The 20,889-nt window shown below is 36.9% G+C and overlaps 1 protein-coding gene across 19 annotated transcripts in view; it reads right to left on the reverse strand.

Moving 5' to 3' along the window:
- FKBP5 (FKBP prolyl isomerase 5) overlaps positions 1-20,889 on the reverse strand; it is a 98,303-nt gene that overhangs the window by 42,470 nt on the left and 34,944 nt on the right. For 12 of the 19 annotated variants that reach the window (XM_012532304.3, XM_033424168.2, XM_033424167.2 and 9 more), the window contains 2 exons: positions 14,530-14,655; positions 7,501-7,645 (listed from right to left, as the gene is read on the reverse strand). In XM_012532304.3, coding sequence (XP_012387758.1) covers positions 7,501-7,645; positions 14,530-14,634 — 250 coding nt within the window. In that variant the 5' untranslated portion in view covers positions 14,635-14,655. Of the gene's footprint in view, positions 1-7,500; positions 7,646-14,529; positions 14,659-20,889 lie in introns of all 19 variants that reach the window. The other 7 variants (XM_004267682.3, XM_049715980.1, XM_049715969.1 and 4 more) reach the window with 1 other exon arrangement.

The raw sequence follows: 20,889 nt of genomic DNA on the forward strand, positions 1-20,889 counted from the left end.
CCCATTCTTTAGGCTGCCTTTTCACTCCATTATTGTATTCTTTGATGCACAGTTTTTAATTCTGATGTAGTCCAATTTATGTAGTTTTTACTTTTGCTGCCTTGCTGTTGGTGTCATATCCGAGAAATCATTGCCAAATCTAATGTCAAGAAGCTTTGCCTCCAAGTTTTCTTCTAAGAAAATACAGTTTTAAGTCATGTATATCTTTGATCCATTTCGAGTTAATTTTTGTATGTGATGTAAAGTAAGGGTCTAACTTCATTCTTTTGCATGTGAATATCTAGTTTTCCTAGCATCGTTTGTTGAAAAGACTGTCCTTTCCTCAATAAACAGTCTTGGCATCCTTGATAAAATTATTGACTATCTAACCTTTAAATGCATGTTTGCATTTGAAACCATTGATAATATTGACATTGTCTTTCTTTTTATGCTAGATAAAGCAAAGTTTTTCCTGTGTATTTTTTTCCTCTTATAAATTTTATTTAGTCTTATTTTTAAATGTCTTATAAAAGGGCTCTGATAATCATCCCTATTCCCTACCAAAAGTATCTGATTATGAATTCAACAAACTCGTTTATATGTTAAGATTCTTTTAAAGTATTCATATGTCTTATGTTACATTCTATTTTTGCCATTTCTCTATTTAATTACTAAGAAAACTGATCACCAGATGATCTCTCCCCACCGTCATGCCTTATCATTTCAAAAACGGGGTGAAAACAATCTGTGCTGGGACAACCTTAATGATCAACTCTGCCAGGCTAAACTGCTAGATACCTGAAGGCAGGAGTCATGTCTTGATTATTTTTTATTTCCCAAAGAACTTAAAACCACAATACTATACTCAATAAAGGAACACGGTCCATGCTGCAGTATCTAATTTAAATGGAGTTAGAAATGTGTTAGCTTCTCCCAGTCTGCTCTCACCCCTGCCTAAATTAGCTTCTCCTTAATATCCACTCGGCGATGAAACTGGAATCATTCTTACTCTATTAGAAAGTACCAGGTAAAGCCAAAGAAAGTACTTTCTGAAAGTTTGCTGTCTTTCTGGCTCACATTTTTGGGGAGGGTTAGGAATATTAAATATTTTGGCCTAAAAGCCTTCTTTCTGAATCCTGAGTGCTCCTAAACTGCAGGTTAAAAAAAAAAGTTAACAGATGTTAAGAATATATTTATAGTGGAGCAAGAGTATCAATAGAAATTTAAAGGGAACACATGGTTAAACCACAACCCACAAGCAGCTGGCTGCATGGTTACCCATTACTAGTAAGTGTATTTTACTACTTGTAAAACGTTGTCAAGGCCTAAAATATGTGAAAAAAAATACACTTCAAATAAAAATTAAACTTTAAAAATAGGAATTAGCCCACAATACCAAGCATGTAATAGCAATAATTTTGCTTTTGATAAACTTCATTAACTACATCATTCCTGTAAGAAAAATGTCTGGTGTACAGCAGGCACTCAGTAAATTCTGCTGGACCAGCACCTACTTTGTTTCTATACCTAGTGTTTAGGCTAGTTTTAAACCTTAAGATCTAACATAACTTGAAAGACACTGCCTGGCTTTGAATCCTGGCTCTGCCACTTTACCGTATTAACTTTGGGCTAATTACTTAATCTCCTTCTGTACCTTAGTTTCCTCATAGGTAAACAAAAAAACCAAAGCAAACCAAAACTAAAATGGTCATAGTAGGTACCTAAAACATTTTTAAAAAATTGGTAAAGTGGACTTCATCAAAATTAAAAACTTTTGTTCTTTGAAAGATCAATTAAGAAAATGAAAAGGCAAGCTAGAGACTGGGAGAACATACTTGCAAAATACACATCTGATTAAGTGCTTGTCTTGTTGAGTACAGCTCAAAAAGATTGTTGGTTTTTTTTTAATGGGCAAAAGATTTGAACAGATACTTCACAAAAGAAAATATACAAATGTCCACTAAGCACAAAAAAAGATACCCTCAATGTGACTAGTTACCAGGGAAATGCAACTGAAAACCAAAATGAGATACCATTTCACACCCATTAAAATGGCTAAAGTTAAAAAGACTGATAGTACTAATGGTTGACAAGCATGTGAAAAACAAACTCTCAAACACTGCTGGTGAGAATGCAAAATGGTACAGCCACTTTGAAAAAACAGTATGGTATTAACTTATAAAGTTAAACATATGTTTTACCATATGATCAACAAGTCCACTCCCAGGTATTTACCCCAAAATAAATTTACCCAACATAGCCACACAAAGACAGGTATATGAATGTTCATTACATTATTCATAATAGCCCCCAAATGGAAACAACCCCAATGTCTGATTTTTTGAATGGATGAACAAATTGTGGTGTTTCCATACTTGTAAAATGCTACTTGGCAATTCAACATGCATGAATCTCAAAATCGTTATGCTAAGTGAAAGAAGTCAAATGCCAAAGATGACATATGATTCCATTTATATGAACTTTTGGAAAAGGCAAAACTATAGTAACAGAAGTCAGATTAGTGATTCCATGGCCCCGGGTCCATAAGAAAACTTTTTAGGGTGAGGAAACTGTTCTATATTTTGACTGTGGTGGTGGTTACACAACTATTACCCAAATTCATCAAGCTATATACCCTTTAAAAGGGTTAAGTTTTATTATATGTAAATAGTACCTCAATAAAAAACTCAGTCTTATACACAGATGTTACTATGACTGTCACCTAAACTATACTAAATAAATTGTACAAAAAAATCTATAAAGTAATAATAGGATTGGTGTGAGGATTAAATGAGATAATGCATTAAGCCCTTTGCCTGGCACTATAAGTACTTAAAAAGTATTAGCCATTAGTCTTTCAACATATACTTTCTCCCTTTTACTCCAATATGCTAATGACTGCTAAATTAAAAGATGTTTTTACCAATAATCATGGGTCATCATGCATCTAATAAGGTAAGATTAACGTTAAAGGCAGATCACTGATATTTACTTCATTATGGTTTAATCTCAATAGTAAGAGAGAAGTATAGGTATGTGAAAAATCCAAAATGACTGGTTTGTTTCTCTTCTCAAATCTGGGGAAAGAATATAAGAGGATTTTTATCTTCATAATTCCCAACCATGTTAGTCATATACGAAGAGCACGAAAAACCACTTCACTGAAGTAGCCTTTTATCAGAAATCACCAGACCTTTATAGGGGTAGATGGGGAAGGGGTGAAGCTTTAGTGTCCTTGGATTTACTTATAAGAACAGAGGTAGATACAATTCTTTCAGCCCCCAAAGCCATCCCTTCACAATTTTAGTGATAACATATTTGCTGCAGGCAGGGAAAGGGAAAGAACAGAACCCCTGTTGTGGAAGTATACTTGAAAATCCTGAGTCATTCTTATTTCAACTTCTTTTAAGATGGGTTATGGACACAGTTCTAGGAATTCAGAACATGTAACAAAGATTTAGTTAAGAAAATCCAGTGAGGGAAACCATCATCATTCTAATATCTGTAACATATTCTGTAGTGGTGATAACCAATTGTCTTAGATTGATCCAGTTGTTGTTTTTCCAGACTTCCCGGGGCTAAAAAAGATGGTTAAGCATTCAAAAGGTCTGTATGCAGGCATAGTAAATAGGAGTGAGGACCTAAACTGCTGTAACACAGCTCTTGCCACTCTATTGTAAAGCCAGCCAATAATCCCAGTACTGTAACAACAGTAACAAAAGATTTGAGTGCTTACTATGTATTAGGCTGAGTGCTAAGCAACAGTGTATACTATCTTATTTAATCCTCAACATATAATTGTATATACTATTATTATCATCACTTTATATATGAGGGAAGTGAAGCACAGAGTTTCAAAGATGGTACGAAAAGAACAACAGACACATATAAACAATGTGTAGGTATACCTCAAATTTATACTTATGGTATGTGTATTTTTAATGCAATTTTTATAGATAAGTTCTTATGATTCTATTTTATTTTATTTTATTATTTTTTTTTTTTTTGCGGTACGCAGGCCTCTCACTGCTGTGGCCTCTCCCGTTGTGGAGCACAGGCTCCGGACGCGCAGGCCCAGCGGCCATGGCTCACGGGCCCAGCCGCTCCGCGGCATGTGGGATCCTCCTGGACCGGGGCACGAACCCATGTCCCCTGCATTGGCAGGCAGACTCTCAACCACTGCGCCACCAGGGAAGCCCTATGATTCTATTTTAAATACTGAAGTCACAATAGAACCCCAAAATCAGTGTGACTTTCCACTGAAATATTTCTATTTATTCCCTTGGGAGAGGTACAATATAAGGGATCAAGAGAGTTCAATGTACAATATTTGTGCTACAGTTATTTATATTATTTTTCTTCATTATGTTATGAAGTAGCTACTGCCATAACATATAGGTATAAAACTATAAACTGCCTAACCAATGTTTGTTTTATAGGCAACTGAACACATTATGTTATAGAAGTTTTACCAGAGGGATATTGTTCTAGTCTCATATTTCTAATTATCATCTTAAGGGGGCCTCTGAAGGTTCTGTAATTGTGTTGGGTTTAGTCCTTTACAGTTTTTGTTCCTGTACTCTCTGCAGAATATACAAGAATGGAATCTTAGACTCAGGATTAATCTCAAAGCTCTTCTACAGATGCTTCCTTTTTGTAAGAGCAGGGAAGGTTAGGTGGCTTACTCATGTTAACATACCACAGGAAAGAACAAAGACAGGAACCCTGGCTTCCCAACACCCAGCTGGATGCTCTCCCCATGAGACAACACTATCTCTAGATAGGTGTGCCATAGGTACCAAGTCAACTGGAAGTCGCCTCTTTTCTCTCTGCTCAAAATTCTAGGAAAGATGAAAGACACATTCACCATTGCATGTTTTACTGAGAAAATCTGGGTAGAGAAGCAATTCTTAAGTCTACTTGCAAAGATAACTGCTGAGAGGAGACCTATTATCTTAAACCTACCAACTTCTTCAAGACAGAAATTCAAAGGCGGGGGGCAGTGGGAACAAAGAGGTCTGATGAGGCCATTTACTCTGAGGTCATCTAAATTAAATGATGCCACAGCCATGCTGGTGGCCCTGGAAATTCACATCCTTACATCAACAAAAATGAAAAAAAGTTTAAGTTAACCGTCATCCTTATCTGCTATGGTAAGAAAAAAAAATCTGTATTTGATTTTGATTGCTATCTTATTGAACACAAGATTAATCTCACATGAGCCCTGAAGACCCAAAGGAGAAGGGAGCAGTGGCACAGCCAGCACTAGAGCTTGGAGGGAGTACAGTTGTACAGGAAGCAGAAGTCACCATGACATACAAATGCCTGTGGGTACCAGGGAAGGCAGAGAGGCAGAAAGAGTTTAACTCCTTAGCTACTTGCTGTTTCCTTTCCCACATCCTTGCTTAGCGAGCAACTCAACTAAGGTGTAGAGTCAGAAAAAGAAAGGAATTATTCAACACTGAGCCATGGTGGTGAATGAGGGGGATCGCCCCTTTTCTCCTACACTTGATCTGGGAACAAACTAGAAGTCTGCTATATCTGTGGCAGATAAGAATAAAAAGACTCTGTATTTCAGCCACTAACTTCCAACAAGCCACATGGTGGCTATTCAATTTGATGTATGGGCTACTATTCTTCTTCCAAGATTAAAAAAAATAAGAATACTAAATTAACTGAAGACATTTAAAAGCATTTGTAAAGAAATTAGTAAAAAATCACATTTAAGATTTTAAAACAGTGGTTCTCAACTTTTTTTCCTCAGGGCCCCTTTATATCTTAAAAATTGAAGACCCTAAGTCCTTTTGTTTGTATGCTGTATCTACTGATATTTACCATATTTTAAAATTTTTTTAATAGTTATTTACCAGTTCATTTAAAATAACAATAACCTCATATGTTAACATAAATTATTTTTATGGAAAATAACTATACTTCCCAAAAGAAAAAAATTAGTGAGAAGAGTGACGTTGTTTTATCACTTTACAAATGTAAAATGTGTCTGACTTAATAAAAGACAACCAGATTCTCATACCTACTTTTGGATTCATCTGTTGCAATTTTTGGCTGAAGTATATGGAAAAAATCCAAACCCGCACATATAGATAATTAGAAAAGATAGGAGTTTTTTAATAGCCTTTTCAGATAATGATGACTATAATCTGATACTACATCAAAACTGGACAAGTGGTAGTTTCATAAAGGTTAGTTGCAATGTGGAATCTGAAACCGTTATCAATGAACTTTTCATATTATGTTACGTTAAAATCCATTGGTCTAGCTTACACATCAAATGGACCTTTTACTCATGCATAATTTTATGACGTCTTGCATTGGTCATTGGGAAAATATTGTTCACTGAGTCACACAATCTTCCAAATGTTAACACATTTCATTTCATGATATTTTAAAAATCACATTCATTAATACTCATTGATCTCAACAGAAGTCTTTTAAGTTTTGGGAAGCTGTCGAGCTCTGAGTAGCAGATACAAATTTTCCGAAACTGTAATTTTCACTTGAAAACTCAATGGCAACAAATACTGTCAGTTGTTGTCCTTGAAGTGACAGGCTCACTTCATTCATTTGCGAGAAAATATCTGCCAAATAGGGAAAAATCAAGTCTGAATAATCATAGTTTGCCCTTTCAAATAAAAATGGTGCTTCGGGCTTCCCTGGTGGCGCAGTGGTTGAGAGTCTGCCTGTCGATGCAGGGGACACGGGTTCATGTCCTCGTCTGGGAAGATCCCACATGCCGCGGAGCGGCTAGACCCGTGAGCCATGGCCGCTGAGCCTGCGTGTCCAGAGCCTGTGCTCCACAACGGGAGAGGCCACAACAGTGAGAGGCCTGCGTACCGCAAAAAAAAAAAAAAAAAAAAATGCTGCTTTATGGAAAAAATGCAGCTAGTTCAGCTCTCGACTAAAACAAGTACACAAGTGCTTTCCCTTGAGATAGCCACTGTAGTTGGGGATGCAGAAGTGCTTTATGTGTGCTCTCCCATCTGTCACAAAATATCAAAACATGTGAAACTCAAGGATTAGGATTTAATAAAATTAATATGTTTTACACCTTATCAAGGACATTCTTAAGTGATACTGGCCTTCTTTTATTTTTCTTATTTAAACAGTGAGTGAGGGCATACTAATGGTATAGTTTGGTGCCACTGCCTAGATTTGTGCTAAGGCTCCAGCAAATATTCACCATTGCAGCTTGGTACCATCGGTGCAAATGTCAACACAGTAAAATAAATAAATAAATAAATATCTTAGTATTATTATGAAAATAATTTTGACACTATGGACCCCCTAAAAGTATCTCAGGGACCCCACAGGGATCCACGGACCACACTTTGAGAACTACTGCTCCAAAATATCTTTATTTTTGGCAAGGATAGGATCCATGAGAACTACTGCTCCGAAATATCTTTACTTTTGGCAAGGATAGGATCCACTAGCTCCCATATAATATAAATAGCAATAAATCTAAGCAAAACACAACTCAAAAAAAAAATACCCTCTTACCTTTGCCAAGACTAAAGACAAATGGTTCGTTTCGATCATGACTGGAATCAAACTTCTTTCCATTTGACAATTTTCCTTTGTAATGGACATAAACTTTGTCTCCAATCATCGGGGTTTCCTCACTATTCCCCACTCTTTTGACAATCTAGAAAAGACAAATGTCAAGAAAAATGAGGTTAAACATTTTATTTCTAATCAGAGAATAAAGAGGTCACACAGTCCCTTCCACATCACTCAGGCACATTTGCAAACAACTGTCTGTCCTTTCTAAAGGCTTCCCTCCCAGTTCTCTCAATGATCCTCACTGTTACAAAATTATCCTGTACTACTCTAAATCTTTAATGCTATATTTAATTGTATTGTTAATCACACTATTCTCTCAAAATAATTAATCAATAGATCTTATTTCACTGGTTTAATGCCCCATCTTTTGACACTGAAATCTTTCAAAACACAGAGTTAGTCCATGTACAAACTGAATTAGACCAAAAAGATTAGTGGACTTTCAAAAACATTCAAAAAGAAGTCTGAAGCAAAGTTTCAAAGGTGAGATTTTTATTTCTCTCCTTTGCTAAAAACATTATCTTTTGACTAGATTCCACTAGTCTGGTTTAATTTTAAAAAGCCCAATTTCCTGATATAAAGGTTATACTTCCTACTATTTGAAGAATATTCAAAGTGTAAAAAAAACAGTACCACTGCACAGTTTGATATGATACTGAATAACTTGTGTTCTAGTAAAGGAAATGCCAAAAAGCTCCAAGTTGAAAAACATTTAACTATCATAAAATCCAGTATATTTATTTTGTTCTTGGCAGAGCAAGCCACTAATGCAGTTGGTCAGTTCTGGGAAAAGAAAATCAAATCCAGGCATGTGGTGTATAATTTATTCTGTCAATCACTTATGCCAAATTAATCATTTCTATTAGATAACAGAGGATGGTAGCTAATGTCCAATAAACATCATTTTTGGGGAAGGGTCTGAATTTTTATCTGAAGAATTCAATTATTTGCTCCTAAATTCTTTTTTGAGATGCATCCTCCTTGCCCCACCCTCATATCACCACATAAACACTGTGAACTTAGATTCTATAACTTTCTTAGCTCAAAAGCTAAAGGAAAAAAAATGATTACTGCAACTTCATCAAAAAAAGTGTTTGGGGGCTTCCCTGGTGGCACAGTGGTTGAGAGTCCGCCTGCTGATGCAGGGGACACGGGTTCGTGCCCCTGTCTGGGAAGATCCTACATGCCGCAGAGCAGCTAGGCCCGTGAGCCCTGGCCGCTGAGCCTGCGCGTCCAGAGCCTGTGCTCTGCAACGGCAGAGGCCACAACAGTGAGAGGCCCGCATACCGCAAAAAATAATAATAATAAAAAATAAAATTAAAAAAAAAAGTGTTTAAACTAATCAATGAATTCAGTAAAGTTGCAGGATTACAAAATCAATATACAGAAATCAGTTGTGTTTCTACACACTAACAAAATATCTGAAAAAGAAATAGAGAAAACAATCCCGGAAATGTACACCAAAACCACAATGAGATATCACCTCACACCTGTCAGAATGGCTGTCATCAAAAAGACAAGAAATAAAAAGTGCTGGTGAGGATGTGGAGAAAAGGGAACCCTCTTGCACTGTTGGTGGGAATGTAAATTGATGCAGCCACTACGGAGAACAGTATGGAGGTTCCTCAAAAGATTAAAAGTAGAACTACCATATGATCCAACAATTCCACTTGTGGGTATTTATACAAAGAAAGGAAAACACTAACTGAAAAAGATGTATGCACCCTCGCCATGTTCACTGCAGCATTACTTACATTAGCCAAGATATGGAAACAACCTGTGTTCATCAATAAGTGAATGGATAAATAAAATATATATATTTGTATATGTTATATATATATATATATGTATACACACACACACAAAATGGATGATTATTTAGCCATAAAAAAGAATGAAACCGGGACTTCCCTGGTGGCGCAGTGGTTAAGAATCTGCCTGCCAATGCAGGGGACACGGGTTCGAGCCCTGGTCCAGGAAGATCCCACATGCCGCGGAGCAACAAAGCCCATGCACCACAACTACTGAGCCTGCGCTCTAGAGGCCGAGAGGCACAACTACTGAGCCCGTGCACCTAGAGCCCATGCTCTGCAACAAGAGAAGCCACAACAATAAGAAGCCCACGCACCACAATGAAGAGTAGCCCCAGAGAAAGCAGCAGCAAAGACTCAGTACAGCCAAATAAATAAATAAATAAACTTATTTTAAAAATAGGAATGAAATCTTGCCATTTGTAACAACATGGATGGACCTTGAGGGAATTATGTTAAGTGAAAATAGGTCAGACAGAGAAAGACAAATACCGCATGATCTCACTTATATATGGAATCTTAAAAAGAAAGAAAGACAGAAAGTAAAGAAAAAACAACTAAATTTATAGATACAAAGAACAGAAACAGATTGGTGGTTGCCAGAGGTCAGAGTTTGAGGGGAGGGTGGGAGAAATGGGTAAAGGGAGTCAAAAGGTACAAACCTTCAGTTACAGAGTAAGTCATGGATGTAATGTACAGCATGATGCGATAGTTAATAATATTGTATTGCATATTTGAAAGCTGATAAGAGAATAGATCTAAAAAGTTCTCATCACAAAAAAAATTTTTTAAACTATGTACGGTGACAGACATTAAATAGACTTATTGTGGTGATTATTTCATAATACATACAAATGTCAAATCATTATATTGTACACCCGAAACTAATAAAATGTTATATGTCAATTATACCTCAATAAAAAATCCCATTCACAATATCATCAAAAACTATAAAATAGTTAGAAATAAATTTAACCAAGGAGGTGGAAGATCTATACACTGAAAACTATAAGATTCTGATGAAAGAAACTGAAGAAGACACATATAAATGGAAAGGTGTCCTATGATCATGGATCAGAAGAATTAAAAATGTTAAAATGTCCATACTACTGAAAAGCATCTATAGATTCAATCCAAGACATATCAAAATTTCCCATAGTACTTTTCACAGAAATAGAAAAAAAAAAAAAGCTGAAATTCGTACAGACCCATAAAAGACCCCAAATAGTCAAAGCAATCCTGAGAAAGAACAAAACTGGAAGCATCACATTTCCTGATTTCAAACTATATTAAAAGCTATAGTGATAAAAACAGAATGGTACTGACATAAAAACAGGCACAAAGACCAATGGAACAGAATCGAGAACCCAGAAATAAACCGTAGCATATACAGTCAACTAATATTTGACAAGGAAGCCAAGAAGGCTCAATGAGGAACAGATAATCTCTGCAGTAAAAGATGTAGGGAAAACTGGATAACCCTATGAAGCCACTGCAATGAGAAGCCTGTGCACTGCAATGAAGAGTTGCCCCTGCTCACTGCAACTAGAGAAAGCCTGCATGTAGCAACAAAGACCCAACGCAGCCAAAAATAAATAATAAAATAAATTGGGCTTCCCTGGTGACGCAGTGGTTGAGAGTCCGCCTGCCAATGCAGGGGACATGGGTTCGTGCCCCGGTCCGGGAAGATCCCACATGCCGCGGAGCAGCTGGGCCTGTGAGCCATGGCCGCTGAGCCTGCGCGTCCAGAGCCTGTGCTCCGCAACGGGAGAGGCCACAACAGTGAGAGGCCCGCATACCGCAAAAAAATAATAAAATAATAAAATAAATGTATATATATATTTTAAAAAAGCTTCTGCACAGCAAAAGAAACAATCACCAAAATGAAAAGGCAATCTATGGAATGGGAGAAAATATCTGCAAACCATGTTATTTGATACTGAAAATATACAAGGAACTCATGGCTATAATCAAAAAATCAAGAAATAACAAGTGTTGATGAGGATGTGGAGAAAAAGTAAACCCTGTACACTGTTGGTAGGGATATAAACTGGGACAGCCACTATGGAAAACAGTATGAAGTTTCCTCAAAAAATTAAAACTAGAACTACCATATGATCCAGCAATTCCATTTCTGGGTATAAATCCAAAGGAAATGAAATCACTATCTCAAAGAAATAATGGATAAAGATGTGGTATATATATATTATATAATATTTTATATATATATATAATAGAATATTATTCAGATAAATAAAGACAGATAAATACTGTGTGATATCACTTATATGTGGAATCTGAAAAAGCTGAACTCACAGAAACAGACAGTCAAATGATGGTTGCCAGGGGCTAGGGGAAAATGGGGAGATGTTGGTCAGAGTACAAACTTCCAAGTTATAAGATGAATAAATTCTTGGGATCTAATGTACAGCATGGTGACTATAATTAACAACACTGTATCATATACTTGAGAGCTGCTAAGAGAATAGATCTTAAATGTTCTTACCACAAAAAAGAAATAATCTGAGGTGATGAAGGGGTTAACTAACCCTACTGCAGTAATCATTTCAAAACATTTAAGTGTATCATATCATATATAAAATTTCTTTTTGGAGCTTACATTTTTAAAATGAATTGAGACTAGATTGTATCCTTAAGACAGCTCCAGATTTAGGCACTAAACTCGTCTTGTTGGGGAAACCGGAAGTGATACCACAGTATCACTTGCTGATGTGAACAGCTCTGACTCCATGGTAGACATTCATCCCATATGCCCAGTTACTTGGTTATAGTCCTAGAAAGGCAGATTCCCTCCAGGAGAGGGAGGGAATCATATCATGATACACATATCATGTGTATCATATCATCACACTGTATACCTTAAACTTACATAGTGTTATATTTCAAATATATCTCAATACAGCTGGGAAAAAATAATTACAGTTTAAAAAATTATATTAAGTGCTAGTAAAAAAAAAAAAAAAGGAGAATCATTACTGCCCTTCTAGTACTCAAGGGTAAAAAACGTTTCAAAAAAGTTAATCTAGGGCTTCCCTGGTGGTGCAGTGGTTGGGAGTCCGCCTGCCAATGCAGAGGACACGGGTTCGTGCCCCGGTCCAGGAAGATCCCACATGCCGCGGAGCGGCTGGGCCCGTGAGCCATGGCCGCTGAGCTTGCACGTCCGGAGCCTGTGCTCCGCAACGGGAGAGGCCACAACAGTGAGAGGCCCGCGTACCGCAAAAAAAAAAAAAAAAAAAAAAAAAAAGTTAATCTAAAAGAAATCACACGATATTCTAGAAGTGCTCGTGTTCATGAACTGCATGCAGTATTTAGGAGCCTGAGCCTCCCCTGGAGGGAATCTGCATTTCTAGGACTATAACCAAGTAACTGGGCATATGGGATGAATGGCTACCACGGAGTCAGAGCTGTTCACATCAGCAAGTGATACTCTGGTATCACTTCCGGTTTCCCCAACAAGATGAGTTTAGTGCCTAAATCTGGAGCTGTCTTAAGGATACAATCTAGTCTCAATTCAGTTTAAAAATGTAAGCTCCAAAAAGAAATTTTATCTTCCTGGGTTAGTTTCTCACTTCCCAGATCTGCCTTGGTCTTTTAAAAAATATATACAGTAACAGTTAATAAGAGAGATTATTACAATCATGGCACTGTGCTAAATGCTTTATGTAATCTCAATAATTCTATGAGGTAGGCAGTATTATTACTCTAAGTTTACAAATGAGGAAACTTCATCACAGATAGGTTACTAAATTGCTCTAGGTCGTAGAGTTAAAAGACCTATTTAATCTTAACCAAAAGCCATGGTGAAACATGAGGCTTTAGACAGTGATAAACCATAAGATTTAAAGGGTTTATAATCTCTAAATGTTTCCTACAAGCCTAAAAATCTTATTAGATTTACTCCCTAGAACAAAGCAGGGCCTCAGGCAAGTTGGGGGCCATGCTGTCTGTACCAGTGCTCTGAAAAGATGAAAGAGAAGAACTTAAACAGAGGTAGGGAGATGCTGCAGATAGCCCACAGAATTTCCACTGTCTTGAGAGGCATTCTGGAGTATGGGATGAGTAATTCACAGAGCTACAAGGTTGAAAAGCCCTCTGAATGAAGATATCATAATATACATCTTATGCTATAGATAGCATAAAGCCCTTATTCTACAGGTTCAAGTCTTCAAATTTTGGCTTGGCATACAGCAAGCTAATAGTAAAACATGTATATTCGGAAGAAATTCAGGCGCAGAAAAAAGCTTTCACATAAGCAAGATTAGCCAAAACAAACTAAAAAAATTCTCATTTGCTACTGATAACACAAGGAGATATTAAAACTCAGCTTAGTGGTAATATTTAGAATGTTTAAGATAATCTTTTCAGCAAAAAAAAAATTAATTATACAAAACTTGAATGCATAACAACAGTGTAGGAGAAAAAAGAACTTAGTATGACTAAAACCATTTAACCTCTCTTTATTATACGAAATAATAACACATACATATCTTCCATACATAAATGGAAGAATCAAAAAGAACTCTGTCTCACAAAACCACTGTGAGATTAAAAACAATGTAAAAATGATTAATTACAGAATGAAAAAAGTGTTTTTAAGGAGGAAAGCTAATTCAAAAGTGAGATATATTCTCTGATGAAACCTCAAAAAAATACCTTCACTGCACACAGGAATTCTATTTGTATGTAAAAAACCAATCCTTTTGAACTCTGCAAGTTAGCTTTTCTTTTTCTTTTAAAAAAGTCTTTTGAATTGTCATTAGCTAGCTTTAATATACTTAAATATTATATTAAAATAATCACCCATTTATACACTCTGAGAATAGAGAGACACAGCCTTTTCGAGTCAGACGTAACTTGGACCTAAACCCCAGATCTGCATTTACTAAGATATATGATTTGGGGCAAGTTAATTTACCTAGCTGGCCCTCAGTTTTACCATCTATAATCTGGGATTAAAAATAAACCTCCAGTTATGAAGACAAAATGGGAACTTAACTGCAGTGTTTGGTACTTAGTAAGCCTCAATAAACATTATCTATCTCCACCTCCAACCAAAAAAACAAAAAAAGATTTTTATTAACAATCTTTCCAGATAGCAAATTTCCCTAAATGTCATTCATCCTTGTGGCCTCACCTTTAATACTCCTCTATCTTTTTTGGAGGTAATATCCTCTCCCTGTTCAGCAACAGCTGCTGCGGGGCTTTCTCCATTGTTCTTGGCAGCTTCATCAGTAGTCATTGTCTTTTATAAGTAGACAACCTGCTGAGAAGAAACATATTTTAGCTAGGAAAAGTATCACTTCTTTATGCATCTTAAATGCCCCTAGGAACTGAGCTTTAGCTGACCCAAGATTTACTAAGGGCCAATAAGGTTAAACACTGAAAAGGAAAATAAAAACATTTGCTATGAGTGTGTACTGATGTCATGAGGCATGTAAATGAAACATCATCCAACTCCTCAATTTCCCATCCAGCTCTGATCCCAAATTAGAGAGCAGAACAAGTCAGGTTTGATAGTGATTATATTCCTTAGCATGATTACACATTGAGAAGTAGTCCTTTCAGAACTTTGAAAACGTCCTTTTCCTACAGCCATATTCTTGACAGAGAATTAAGAACTTATCAGGTGATCTGATAAAAGAAATGACAATATATCACAGTGAAAAACAGGATAGGCTTTCAAAACGACAGACCCTAGTCTGAGTCCTAGCTCCAGCAATATCTGTTTGACATTTGCAAACTTAAAGTCACTGAGCCTCAGTTTCACATCTGTAAAATGGATGGAGTTTTTGTTCATAGGGTTACTGTGAGGCATTAATGAGATAACAAATGTTAAGAGATTAGCACAAAGTCTTTTATAGAGCCACATTTTTCATTTCCTGCTCAAAAGTTCCTTTGGAATGAGGTTCTTCCCTACCATGGCATTCCAGGCCCTCCACAACATGATCCTTACCTATCTTTCAGGTCTAGCTTCCACTACTTTCTTTCATGCAGCTCATGCTCTAGCCAAACCAGACCAATTCTTCTCCCATAACAAGTCCCGTGCTTTCCCATCTCCATGCTCTTGGTCACTCTTTTTTAAAATCCCCACTCTTGGGCTTCCCTGGTGGCACAGTGGATAAGAATCCGCCTGCCAATGCAGGGGACATATGTTCCAGCCCTGGTCCGGGAAGATCCCACATGCCGCAGAGCAACTATGCCCATGCGCCACAACTACTGAGTCTGTGCTCTAGAGCCTGCGAGCCACAACTACTGAAGCCCACGCGCCTAGAGCCCGTGCTCCACAACAAGAGAAGCCACCGCAGTGAGAAGCCCGTGCACCTCAATGAAGAGTAGCCCCAGTCGGCGCAACTAGAGAAAGCCCTCATGCAGCAATGAAGACCCAACACAGCCAAAAATAAATAAAAATTAAAAAAATTAAAGAAAAATAAAATCCCCATTTTTCCCACTCAAATGCTACCTCCATCTTACCAAACTTGACCTTCTATTTTATAGTTGTCTGCCCTTTTCTGTACTTCCTTAGCTCTCCCCTTGATTTGTTGTCTATAATACATTCGGTAAGACAACACACTTGTTGTATTTAAAAGATCCTTGAGAGCAGGGCCATGCTTTGTCCATATTTAGATTCCTTAGAATGCCTCTACCTTTTAGACTGGAATGACAGAAAGGTCAAGGAATCTGGAGCTCCTTACAAGCTGTTTAATGTGCTTACTTTAACTTCTCTAAGCTTTTTTCCCTACCTGTGTAATTAGAATAAAAATAATATCTACTTTCACAGAGTGATCTTCTGGATTAAATGGTATAATGTATATGTTAAAAGTATACTATTCCAATGTTAACTCTTATTATTATCATCAGTCACCTAAATGACAGATACTTCATGCAAGGCAAATACCAACAGGCTAATCAACAAGACAAAACAAAACACACCTTGCTGGCTGCTGCCATGATGAATTCCATACTGCTCTCCTGGTTGAGCAGGGGAAGACAAGAATTAATCACTTCTACAGCTATTCAGTATTAGTCTAATAATGGACATAAGGCTCCCTAAGTCACCTGTGGGACCCTCTTGCCTACACAGTTAAAAAGTGCTATTCTACACTTGTGAAAAATGTCTTACTGATACAACTGATAATTAGACAACTAAATATAGTTGATACAGTGTTTTAAATCATTTCCAATTGACCTAAATTTACTTCAGTGTCAACAAAGACACAAATCAAATTTTGCTGTGACCCCAAATCTTCAAAGAGAACACCAAAAACCAGGGGCTTAGCCCTTTGCTTTATTTTCTAGTACACTTTATGCCAAACACAAAAGATCCAAATGCTTGGCTCAGGATAAGGGAAAGGCCAGAACAAAGCGTTCTCAAACAAACAACAACAAAAATTAACTACCTACTTGTTGTGTGATGCTGGGCAAGATAATTAGGGAAATCAGATGAACAGGGTTTGTTCCCTAATTCCAGTAACCTACCACTTATAAAACACTCTCTGATGCATAGAAATTTGCAGGAGCCACCTCAAAAACAGAGGGAAAAGATCTTTTAAACACTCTGGAGGTGTTGGACCGTATCCCTGGAAAAATACATACACACAGAAAAAAATTTCCTGGTGCTTTACAGGTACATAGACATCCATCAGTAATCCCCTGGGGAAACCCTGGAGTAAATCAATAAACAAATTAAAACCACCAAATGAAAGGTTATTAGGGAACAGGACAGTTACACAGTCTCAAAACATGAACCTACAGATTACTTATTATTAAAAAAGGAAAAAGAGCTTTCCAGTGGAGTGATCTGACAAACCTCCCCCTTCACACAAGTGATCTGCATTATGACCAAACTCTGCATCTTCTATATTAACACAAACCAGTATCAGTGTGCCTCCTGATGTGATGTAATGGGAAGCATACATGTGGTATTCCTACCAAAAACATTTAACCTGAAACTAATCAAGAAGAAAAGACAAAATTAGGTTGCGGAACATTCTACAACTGGCCTAGACTCCTCAAAATGTTAATGTTATGAAAGACAAAAAAAAAGTTAAAAAAAAAGAAAAGGGGCCTGTTCTGGTTTAAAAAAGACTAAAGAGACACAGCCACCAAATGCAGTGTGTGATCCTTGGCTGGATCCTGGATTAGGGGGAATAAAAATTTATAAAAGCACATTTTTGTGAGAATTAGGAAAATTTGGAAAAACAGACCATATATTACCTTATTATTACTGTATAATGTTAGCCTTCTGGAGTGTGATATAGCATTGTGGTTTTATACAGAATAATATCCTCATTCTTAGGAGACACATGCTGAAGTATTTAGGGGTGAGGTGCCATGATGTCTGCCACTTACTTTCAAATCACTTGAGAGAGAGCATGTGTGAGCACAAATATCACCAAAAGCTAAAAACAGAGCATTCAGAGAGCATGACTACAACACATCCAAAGGCAATGCCTTTCTTCTGAATGTTTGTCATTTGTAGATCAGCTAAACTTTTAAATGAAAATACTGTCAATCAAAAAACATTTTCTTTTGTTCTAACCTTCCCCTTTGGAAACAATGGCTTGCTAAAATTTAAATAAATAGGGAACTTGTATAAGTTGATTTGCAAGCTTTATAAATCTCATTTGATAAAGGAATTTGCTCTTCATTTTTGGTTCTAACACTTGAAGGGATACAAATAATCTTTGTAATCTCAGAAGGATTCTGACTAGTATGGAGTCCATGTGAAAAGAGGTAGCATGAATTAAATTAATTAAAACACAAAGATAAAAACAACACTAAAACTTTGTTGAACTTTCAAAGGCAGATAAATCTGGAAGAAGAAAGAAATAAACTGAACATTCCAAGTACTTCCCCTTAATTCCAGTTATACCATTTGGGGTATAGATTTTTGTAAGCAAACAAAACAAATAAAGAAAAACTTCTTCCTTGATCTAATGTTACATGAAAAAAAGGCTGTAAGAACAGATAATTCCTAAAAACCTGTAAGACACACTAAGAAAATTCCATTTTTTTCATAAGAGAGCCTTTTCTTCGTTCCCCTACCCTAGGTTTATTCTGGATTTAAAATCACTCTGTAGCTATGGATATTAATCTATGATAAAGCTCACTGTCCTGAACTGTCCAAAGGGGAAAATTGCTGCCCAGAGCCTCAGAGAGGGAACACACAGTTCGTTCTGTTATGGACATGCCAGATAAGCATGCACTCTCCAAAGTGCTGGTCAGCAAACACCTGAGACATCACAGAAAAATGAGACTAAGCTTAAAATTTCATCAACAGTGTACTGAAAACTTCAGTTAACATAACTAAATTGTCATATTCCCCCAAATGAGAAATCATTTTAAAGGTTTATCCACTAATTAACCATGTATATTACCTACTGTTGTAGTTGTTCTCTTTGTTAAAATATAGATATCTTGTATCACAGATTATCCTACTGTCTAACAGAAGAGTTTTCAGAAAGAAGACAAGAAAGCATATAGGAACTGGCTACTTTGTTAGAAACACAGAAAATTACAAAATTACAGCAGCACTCTTTCTAAGTACCATAGATGTCTGGGCCATAAAGGCTTTCAGTCTCCTAAAACTAAAACACAAAAGAAAGAGAGAAAACACAAGGAAAGGCTTGTAACTGAATGCAGTATAAGTGCATCCTAATTTTGAAAATATTCATGTAAGGACTAACTGGGAAGCCCTCATTTACTTTCAACCCCAGGCCTCTATCAAACATTCAAGTCCAGTAACACAGGAGTGTCAGGAGTAGTTATCTATTTGTAGGCAAGACACACACAAAAGAGAGATATACATGCATGCAGAGGAAACGAGATCAAATATAAAGACAGACTATATGTCTATATGAAACTGCACACTGTATTTATTCACCTACTTTCCCCCAGTTAATTTGCTTCCTCCATACCGGGGTGCGGAATGGGGAGACGATGAACAATGCTCTTATATATGCTCATACATTTACGTTTTCTCCTTTAAAAAAGAAACCTGCAAGAAGATATACAAAGAGCCAATAAGCATGTGAAAAGATGTTCAACATCCTTATTCAAAAGGGAAATGCAAGTCAAAATCACAATGAGATACCACTTCACACTCATGAGGATGGCTATTATCAAAAAAGGAAAAATGACAAGTGTTGGTGAAGATGTAGAGAAATCAGAACCCTCATGCACTGCTGGCAGTAATGTAAAATGGTGCAGCCTCTGTGAAAAGGTTTGGTGGTTCCTCAAAGTATTAAACACAGAATCACCATATGATCCAGCTATTCCACTCCTAGGTATGTACCCCAAAGAAGCAAAAACAGAGACTCAAACAGATACAGTAGCAGTAGTCACAAAAGCCAAAAGGTGGAAAAACTCCAAGTGTCCATAAACAAAATATGGTATGTGTGCAATATGTATTATGTTATTATTAAAATGAATATTATTCCATAAAAAGGAATGAAATTCTGATACATGCTAAACATGGATGAACTGGAAAACATTACGTTAAGTGAAATAAGCAAGACACAAAAGGACAAATATTGTAGGATTCTACTTATATGAGGTACTTAGAATAGGCAAATTTATAGACAGGGACTTCCCTGGTGGCGCAGTGGATAAGACTCCACACTCCCAATGCAGGGGGCCCGGGTTCGATCCCTGGTCAGGGAACTAGATCTCACATGCATGCCACCACTAAGAGTTTGCATGCCACAACTAAGGAGCCCACCTGCCGCAACTAACACCCTGCACAACCAGTCAACCAACCAAATAAATAAATAAATATTTAAAAAAAAATTATAGACACAGAAAGTAGAATAGAGATTACCAGGGGCTGAGGGGAGCAGAGAATAGAGTGGTTGTTTAATGGATATAGAGTGTCTTTTGGGGAAGATGAAAAAGTTCTGGAGAAGAGTGGCGATAACTGCACAACAATGTGAATGTACTTAATGCCACTGCACTGTACATTTAACCATGGTTCTCTCTTTAGCTCTCCTACCTTCCCCTTAATTGAGGATACCTTCTGTATTTCCAATGCAATCCCAAAGTGCTGAGTCGATCCTCCAGAAGTGATTATTGTATCAGTTCTTCAGGGACCAAAGACTCTGGGATGTCCAATCATGAAGACTGGAGAGGAAAGAGAATCCTAAATGGAGCTACCCCTTGATTGCTACAAAGTATTTCCTCCTTTATTATCTCTCTCAGATACATACAATGCTTTGGTAAACTCACTTTCCTTCTCAGTAATTAGTGAAGAAAAGCAAAGTTAATAGACCAAATTTACCATTACTCCTGCCACTAACCCTGTTTACTTGGATGAATTACTGTTCTTAAATAAGTAGGAGGCAAAGAGTTATATTAGCATTAAAACAAAACAAAAAAAGGTCTAGAAAATATTAGACCATCCAAATGCCAAGGGCCGAAAGACTAAGGGATCAACTTCCCCCACGATGGCAATGGAGTGACAGAAAAATCTGCAAAGCTCTGAGCTTGAAAACAAGAA

The sequence above is a fragment of the Orcinus orca genome, chromosome 10, assembly GCF_937001465.1.
Source record: "Orcinus orca chromosome 10, mOrcOrc1.1, whole genome shotgun sequence".
Taxonomy (NCBI): Eukaryota; Metazoa; Chordata; class Mammalia; order Artiodactyla; family Delphinidae; genus Orcinus; species Orcinus orca.